The 7,944-nt window shown below is 63.9% G+C and overlaps 1 protein-coding gene across 1 annotated transcript; it reads left to right on the top strand.

Moving 5' to 3' along the window:
• The first annotated feature begins 5,396 nt into the window (after positions 1-5,396).
• Positions 5,397-6,533, top strand: LOC117802824 (olfactory receptor 6B1-like). Its single transcript, XM_034663653.1, has one exon. It carries the CDS (start codon positions 5,547-5,549, stop codon positions 6,531-6,533), a length of 987 nt encoding a protein of 328 aa, XP_034519544.1. The 5' UTR covers positions 5,397-5,546.
• The last annotated feature ends 1,411 nt before the right edge of the window (positions 6,534-7,944 follow it).

Here is a 7,944-nt window from a genome sequence, read left to right as displayed (position 1 = left end):
TTCCACACATGCCCTCGATCCATCAGCAAACCCAGCGACATCCCACCCCACTGCAGTGATAAGTGCAGCCCACCTGGACCCCGCCAGTCTGTTCTCCCCAGCAGCCTTGCTCTGCCCAGAACCCCGCATGTCTCAGGGGCACCACCAGGCCGTGGGCCCACCCCAGAGCTCAGCAGCCGACCCCTCCCCAGTTCTCTGAGTCCAGGCCCATCCCAGCATGCCCCCTTCCCCTCAGCCCCCACACATGGAGGGCACGTCCCCTCCCCCCATGCACCCCACATGTTTAGCCTGTGCAGTGCCTGTTCCCTCCGCCCGCGCTCTCCTTCCCGCTATCTCCAGGATTCTGTACATGCTGTGACTGCGCCCCAGATTTCCTCCCGGTCCCTGCTGGCCACAGCACACTTCACCAGCCCCTTGTCTGTTCCCTCCAGCCCCGGAGCCCCACACACAGGAACTTGACTGCTGGGTGCGGCATCCAGAGTCCAGAGTCCGCCTGACAGGGATGGTGAATAAGCTGATGTGACTTCTGTAAAATGACTCGGGGGGCCCAGAAACACAAGGTCAACCTGTGCCCACCCTGGGCCACGAGACGGGGCAGCCCCAGAGATCGGGGTTCTGCTGAGGCCAGGACCCCAGCTCTCCGGGGCTGGTCAGCTGTCCCCCATGGCCTGCAGGATCCCTTCCCTGACTGAGCAGAGGCTGACTGCACAGTGTGGGCAGACACTGGAGCCCACGTGGCAGGGAAGGACTGGAGCCCCCGTGTGGGGTCCTGGGCACCTTCCTTCACCTCCCACGGGACAGAGGCAGCTGCTGCTTGGGGCCTCTTCACAGCTGACCAAGGGGTTTCTCTGTGCACCTTGGGGGCCCTCGCAGTGGCCGGCTGGAGATCAGGGAGGTAGGTGCCATGAGGTAGGACTGCAGCCTCACCCCAAGCACTCAGGAGGCAGCACGGAGCCCACTCAGGAGAGCAGGGTCTGGGACGCAGCTCAGGTCAGGGGTGGGGGCAGAGATTTCTACGTGGGCCCCTCTGTGGCACCAAGCAGCTGCTGGGGGGTAAGGGTGACCGCCTGGACCCACATCCCACCCCTACCAGATCACACCTGCCCTCCCCCGTGAGGACAGCCAGGGAGGGGCCCAGGTTCCATATGGCCTCCGATTCTGGCCATTTTGGCTGACGAGGCTGGTCCCAGGGGAGGAGAGTCCCTGAGCAGAGGCCTGAGCGGCTTCCCAGGAGGAGCTATTGGTGCACCAGCCCCTGGGACAGCGGGGAGGGAAGGAGCCCTGCTCCCCTGCCCAGCCCAGGTGCCCCCCGCCTCTGGCCCTGGCTCCCCCGAGCTCCTCTCCAGTGAGAAGGGAGCGAGGGCTGAGGTAAGCTTCCCATTTGCCACCAGGTACCCTTCAGAAGCGCACGGGTGGCCTGGGGGGAGGGGGTGTGGGCTCCTGGGCTGCCGCGGCTCTCCCCATGCAGAGGGGATGTTCTCAACAGCCGCAGACGGGGGGGTCCCTTGTACTTTCCCCCCAAAACCTGACTCCCGCTCCTCTGAAATGAGGGCGGCAGACCCCGCTTGTCTGGAGCGTCACTGCCATCGCCGACGGGAGGGCTCTTTTGTTGTGAGGAGGGGTCCTTGCGGCCAGGCTTACCTCGTTTGCTATCTTCCAAGCTCTGTCCTGGACCCAGACGGTCCCAGGGTACGTGGCAGCCCAGGGAGGGAGAGGTCCACGGGGCCAGCAGCCCGTGCTAACTTCAGCCGAGAGCCCACGGTCGGCCTCCGTCCGCTCTCGTGCTGAGCCCCGTCTCAGCACTCAACGAGCAGGTAGTGAACCCCGTTGGCTAAGTCCCTGTCCAGAGCAGCACCGAGTCCTCGGGAAAGCCGAGAAGAGCGGTGAGACCTTCCCCTCCACAGGTGAGGAGTCGGGGCCGGGGCTTGAGGGCAGGGGTGGGGCAGGGCTGGGACTTCCGCCCACATCTGCCGGCTCAAACTGTCCATCTCTGCGCAGGGGAGAGCCGAGGGGTGCACGTGCTTGTGTCCGTGCAGGCCTGTGCCCGTGCGCGCCCGCGTGAGCGTCTGTGCGCGAGCGTGTCCGTGCGCGCCCGCGTGAGCGTCTGTGCGCGAGCGTGTCCTTGCGCGCCCGTGCAAGTGATGAGGGCAGCAAGCGTGTCCGGGATCTGTTGCCGCACGTGTCCGACTTGAGCCAGTGTCTCTGTGGGGGGCAGGGTATCTGTGGTTTGGGGGTCTAACCCTGTGTCGCAGCTGTTGGCCCGTGTTTCTGTGATGGAGCGTATGGCTCCTCAGGCTCAGGCCGGGCCGGTGTCTGTCTGCTGGGCAGCGCGTGGTGTGTGCAGGGGAACCGTGCGTCTAAGGCCTGGGTGCCCCTGTCTGTGTGCTAGATCGGGATCCGTCGGGGGCACATGGATGTGCAGGTGCCTGTCCACCTGGCAGGAGCCTGGTGTCCGTGTGGATAGCCGCATCAGGGGCCTGTGGGTCTGGCTGTGCAGGCTGGTGTGCCTTTGACTCAGGATGCCTGGGTGCCCCGCGTGGATCTGCGTTTGGGGGAGGGTACGTGGGACTGTGTACCCGTGTGAAGTTTGGGAAGCACGTGCGTGAGAGCATCACAGGGGAGCCTGGGGGCTATTTGTCTCCTCGTGTCTGTGGGATTCAGGGTTCCTGATGAAACACTGTTCTCCTGCCCCTTAAGCCAAGGTGGCGGTTTTGCTCCCTCTTGGCCCTGGACGAGGGTAGACGTGTGTTCCAAGTCTGACAGCTGATCGGGGGCAGATCGGAGCAGACACTCCTGGGGTCACCAGGAGCCGTAGTGGGGGAGAGATAGAGGGACCCAGAGGTGGTTTTACCCAGGGCCCCAGCTACAGGAGGCTGACCCCACCAAGACCTGACCAGGCCCCCTCGTGCCGCACAGTCACCACTGCCCACCTGGGCCACCAGGCCCACCTGAGTGAGCGTAGCAGGTGTGCAGGCTTTCTGAGGTCCTCAGAGCTTGGGCATCCCCCACGGCCTCCTGCCAGCTGCTGAGGCCAGGACAGCCCAGCAAGGGTCCTGCCATGTCCCATGGGGCAGCTGAGTGATCTGAGGCACAGAGGGCAGACGTCCTGTCCCAGACACAGGTGGCCGGGGAGGGTGGGGTTTGAACCTGAGCCGCCCATCCCAGAACCCACATCCTGGAGCTCTGGGCTCTGCTGCCTCTTGAAACCTTTGCAGGATGAGAACTGTGTGAACCCACAGGTTTCAAGCAGATACTGGGCAGCATGCGGGGGCAGAGAGGCAAGGGTGCCTGTGGCCACTCGAGGGCAGAGGCCAGGAGGAGCCCTGGGGAGTTCTGCGGTCCTGGGAGGAGGTGGGAAGCTGAGAAGGGGACATGAGCTGGGGCCTGGGGGTGGGGGCAGGCTCTCCGCCAGATTCTAGGCTCAAGGGCCTCTCCAAAAAGGGATGGGGGGGGGTGCAGGGCAGCTGTGCCCTAGGGCATCTACTCCATCAGGGAAGGAGGGCCACCAGCTACACCCTGCTGAGCCCCAAGCTCGGTCTGAGGCCTTGGTGGACGAGGCCTGGTGTGGGGGATGTCCTCTGAGGGCTCACAACAGCGAGATGCAGAACAGAGCCTGAGCGAGAGTCTAGGGTTTTTGTCCTCCAAATCCATTCTCCCCTATGTCGGCCAGATTGTTTAGCTGTTATACCCACGTCAAGTGTGCGGACCCACTCAGGGCCATGTTCCAAGGCCCTCGGGATGCAGGTAAGAAGCTAAAACCCCAGCCACACTACAAACGAGTGCATTGGCTTTTAAATGGGTTTTGGAGGGGCACCTGGGTGGCTCAGTCGTTAAGCATCTGCCTTCGGCTCAGGGCGTGATCCCAGAGTTCTGGGATTGAGCCCCACATCGGGCTCCTCCACTGGGAGCCTGCTTCTTCCTCTCCCGCTCCCCCTGCTTGTGTTCCCTCTCTTGCTGGCTGTCTCTCTCTGTCAAATAAATAAATAAAATCTTTAAAAAATAAAATAAAAATAAAAAATAAATGTGTTTTGGAGATCTGGAAGCACAGCCTGTGACCTGTGGGAACGTTCCAAGAACGGAGAGCACAGGCTGATGTGGGGCAGGGTGTAGAACAGGGTTCAGCCACATTTTGGGGAGACCCTGAGCCAGCAAACCCATGGGTGGGCAGAAGGGGGGAGACCCAGGCCACTGCTGTAGGGCAGGGGTGAAGGAAGCTCACTTCTGTTTTGAGGATCTGGCCCTTTCAATCCTGTGAAAACAGTTCCTGTAGCAGCAAGAAAGCTGTCCACCAACCCTGCCCCTCTCGATCCCTCGGCCGTCCCTGCAGGGGCTGGAATGTGGGCACAGGGAGTGAGGCCCTGAGAACCTCCCGGCACAGCCGTGGCTGTTTCCGTGCGGCTTGGGCAGAACCAGATGGGAGCTGCACGTGGGGTGAGGCGGCAGAGGGCAGGACCCCCAGGGCCCAAGGAGGGGCCTCAGCTTCGGCCAGGGTGTCAGGGGACCCAGCGTGGGAAACTCGGCCTCCCGCCTCCCTCCAACTCCCTGGGATGCTGAATTCTCCAAGGGAACAGGCGCCCCAAGAGTGGCCGTGATCCGCATCGGCCCCCCGCTACACAAGCCCATGTACACAAGCCCCGTCCCTCCCGGACGTGTGGTACAGCTCCTCTTAACCTGCAGGGCGAGTCCTGGGGCTGTCATCTCGAGTATAGACAAGGAAGNTGGGCACAGGGAGTGAGGCCCTGAGAACCTCCCGGCACAGCCGTGGCTGTTTCCGTGCGGCTTGGGCAGAACCAGATGGGAGCTGCACGTGGGGTGAGGCGGCAGAGGGCAGGACCCCCAGGGCCCAAGGAGGGGCCTCAGCTTCGGCCAGGGTGTCAGGGGACCCAGCGTGGGAAACTCGGCCTCCCGCCTCCCTCCAACTCCCTGGGATGCTGAATTCTCCAAGGGAACAGGCGCCCCAAGAGTGGCCGTGATCCGCATCGGCCCCCCGCTACACAAGCCCATGTACACAAGCCCCGTCCCTCCCAGACGTGTGGTACAGCTCCTCTTAACCTGCAGGGCGAGTCCTGGGGCTGTCATCTCGAGTATAGACAAGGAAGCCACGTCTCTGGGCAGCAGGTGCCTTTCCCCTCACCGGGGAAGACAGCGGGAGCCCAGCTCTGGACCCAGCCCTCCCCCGTCCCTCCCAGGCCACTCGCTTGCCCACTGACCCACATCACCCATTCTTCCGACCTGGGTGACCTTGGCCATGGCCTCCCCCCACAGTGGGTTCAAGCCAGGCCTGGGGTGGGGCCTCATCCACACCTGTCAGCAGGTCCCCAGGCCAGGCTCCGTGCACAGGCCCCCACCACACCACGGCCTTTGTTTAGTCTGTGGCTCCAGGTCAGAGCCCACGTCTGCCCACCTCCCACCCAGTGCCGCGAGGAAACGCGTGCTGCCGCAGGCCCAGCCGTCGGGGTACAGACTAGGATGGGGCCCCTCCGTCCCGCACCCCACCCGCCATCCGGCATCTAAGCCGCCGCCTTTGCCACCAGGTGGCGCACGCCATGTCCGCCGGGGACAACTGCTCCGAGGTGACAGAGTTCACCCTGGTGGGCTTCCCGGGCTCGCTGGGCTTCCACGTGTGTCTGCTGGTGCTGTTCACGCTGGCTTACACGCTGACGGTCGCGGAGAACGTGGTCATCATCACCGTGATCCGTGTCAGCCCCCCGCTGCACAAGCCCATGTACGTCTTCCTCGGCAACCTGTCCTTCCTGGAGGTGTGGTACGTCTCCGTCACCGTGCCCAAGATGCTGCTCGGCCTGGCGGCGCCGCAGTTCCGCCACATCTCCTTCGCGGGCTGCATGGCACAGCTGTACTTCTTCCTGGCGCTGGCCTGCACCGAGTGCTCGCTCCTGGGCGTCATGGCCTATGACCGCTACGTGGCCATCTGCCGCCCGCTGCGCTACCCCGCCGTCATGAGCCCCAGCCTCTGCGGCCTCCTGGCCGCCAGCTCCTGGCTCTCGGGCTTCACCGTCTCCCTGGGAAAGGTCTTCTTCATCTCGCGCCTGGGCTACTGCGGCCCCAACGTCATGAACCACTTCTTCTGCGACGTGTCCCCCCTGCTGAACCTGGCGTGCTCGGACATGTCCGCGGCGGAGCTCGTGGACTTCCTCCTGGCGCTGCTGGTCCTGCTGGGGCCGCTGCTGCTCACCGTCTTCTCGTACGCCGCCATCCTCAGCACCGTGCTGCGCGTCCCGTCGGCCGCCGGCCGGCACAAGGCCTTCTCCCCCTGCGCCTCGCACCTGGCTGTGGTGGTCATCTTCTACTCGGCCTCCCTCTTCATCTACGCCCGGCCACGCGCCATCTACTCCTTCGACCTCAACAAGCTGGTGTCCGTGATCTACACGGTGCTCACGCCACTGCTCAACCCCATCATCTACTGCTTGCGGAACCGGGAGGTCAGGGAGGCGCTGCGCAAGGCGGCTCAGAGGGCAGCGCAGGCCCTGGGCGCCCCGTCCCAGGGGCCTCCCCAGGACCCCGCGTCCCTCTGACCTGCTCTGGACCTCTGTGTCACCTGTTCATCTCCGGAGCGGCTCCACCAGGGGGAGGGGCTCAAGGCAGAGTCCTTCCTCTGAGTGGGACCTGCCCAGGACACCACACAGGGTGACCGGCCCCACCTCGCTCACCCCCGGTGGGCCAATGCCTGGAACAGGCCCTCCGCGTGAAGCCCCTCACCCTGCCACACAAGGGTTTCATCCTGGGGCACTTTACAGCTGCGGCCTCGAGGCAGCCAGTACCCCCTGTTCCAGGTGGGAACACCCACACCCTGTGTCCCCCCACACTGGGTAGGAGTGGAGTGGCCAGGATGCAGGCCTGGCCCCACCTCCTGGCCCCACCCTCCTCTGGGCAGGCCTCCAGAGGCCTGGTCAGCTGCAGCACCGTGACCCCTGCACAGTTATGGGGACGTGCAGGTTGATGCCCAACCAGGGAAGGAGGAGGGGCAGGTGTGTTGACAGCACCGCAGGCAGATAAAACTCTGGGAAGGTGGGGAACTGCCCACCTACAACCAGCAGCCCCTACCAGCCCCCCTGACCAGTGTCCCTGTGACCTGCTGCTTCTCTGTTGGCAGCAGGTGGGGTAAACAAGGCTGGGCTTGAAAGTGATGGGTAGGCCTTGAGCCGCAGCCCTGCTCCACGCAGACCCAGGCACTGGGGGCGGTCCCACCAGGGACTCACATCCCTCTGCCCCTCCCCACCTCCTCCAGCCATCTGCTGGACTGCAGCCTCCCTGCTCTGTGGACCTGGCGTGGGATCCCCTGCAAGCTGGCTCGCTTTGGCCCTGCTCTACAGCTGACCTTGGTGCCTACCCCGGCCACAGCTCACACACACACCTCATCGCCAAGGGGAGACCGGGTAGGGGTCCGCACCACCGTGGGCCTGGCTGACCAGGGAGGGCGGGACCCAGATCTCCCTAGAGGAGTCCTTCACCTGCTCTCCTGAGATGACTGGTGCCGTGGCGTCAGAGGGTGCTGTGTCCCAGCTGGGGCGTGACTGTGGCAGTGCCATGAGGTTTCTACCATGGCTTCTAGGGTCCCGAGGCCCGGCCCCAGCCAGTGCTGCAAAGGCAGCCTGAGTGCAGGTCAGAAGTCTCATGGTACGTCTGCAGGATTTCTGGTAATAGTTGTTAATCGTGCTGGCAAGGTTGGGGAAATCCAGAATGTTCATCTTGTGCAAGTGACAATGGGGGTTTTGAGCTCCATTCTCAGGGCCATCCCAGAAACACACTGCACACTGAGCGTCAAGGCTGCTCACTCAGCACACACTGGGCTCGGGGGTGATGGGCCACGTGCCGCAAGGAGCCAAGTCCCCACTTAGCCCCTTGGGCCAGGACTGTGAGCAGAACTAAGCCAGGGAGCTCCTCCCGGACGGTCCGGGCACCGACTGACCCATCGCTGCATCCTTA

The sequence above is a fragment of the Ailuropoda melanoleuca genome, chromosome 6, assembly GCF_002007445.2.
Source record: "Ailuropoda melanoleuca isolate Jingjing chromosome 6, ASM200744v2, whole genome shotgun sequence".
NCBI lineage: Eukaryota > Metazoa > Chordata > Mammalia > Carnivora > Ursidae > Ailuropoda > Ailuropoda melanoleuca.
Note: the sequence above shows the minus strand (reverse complement) of the source record. Positions and strands in the feature narration are given on the sequence as shown.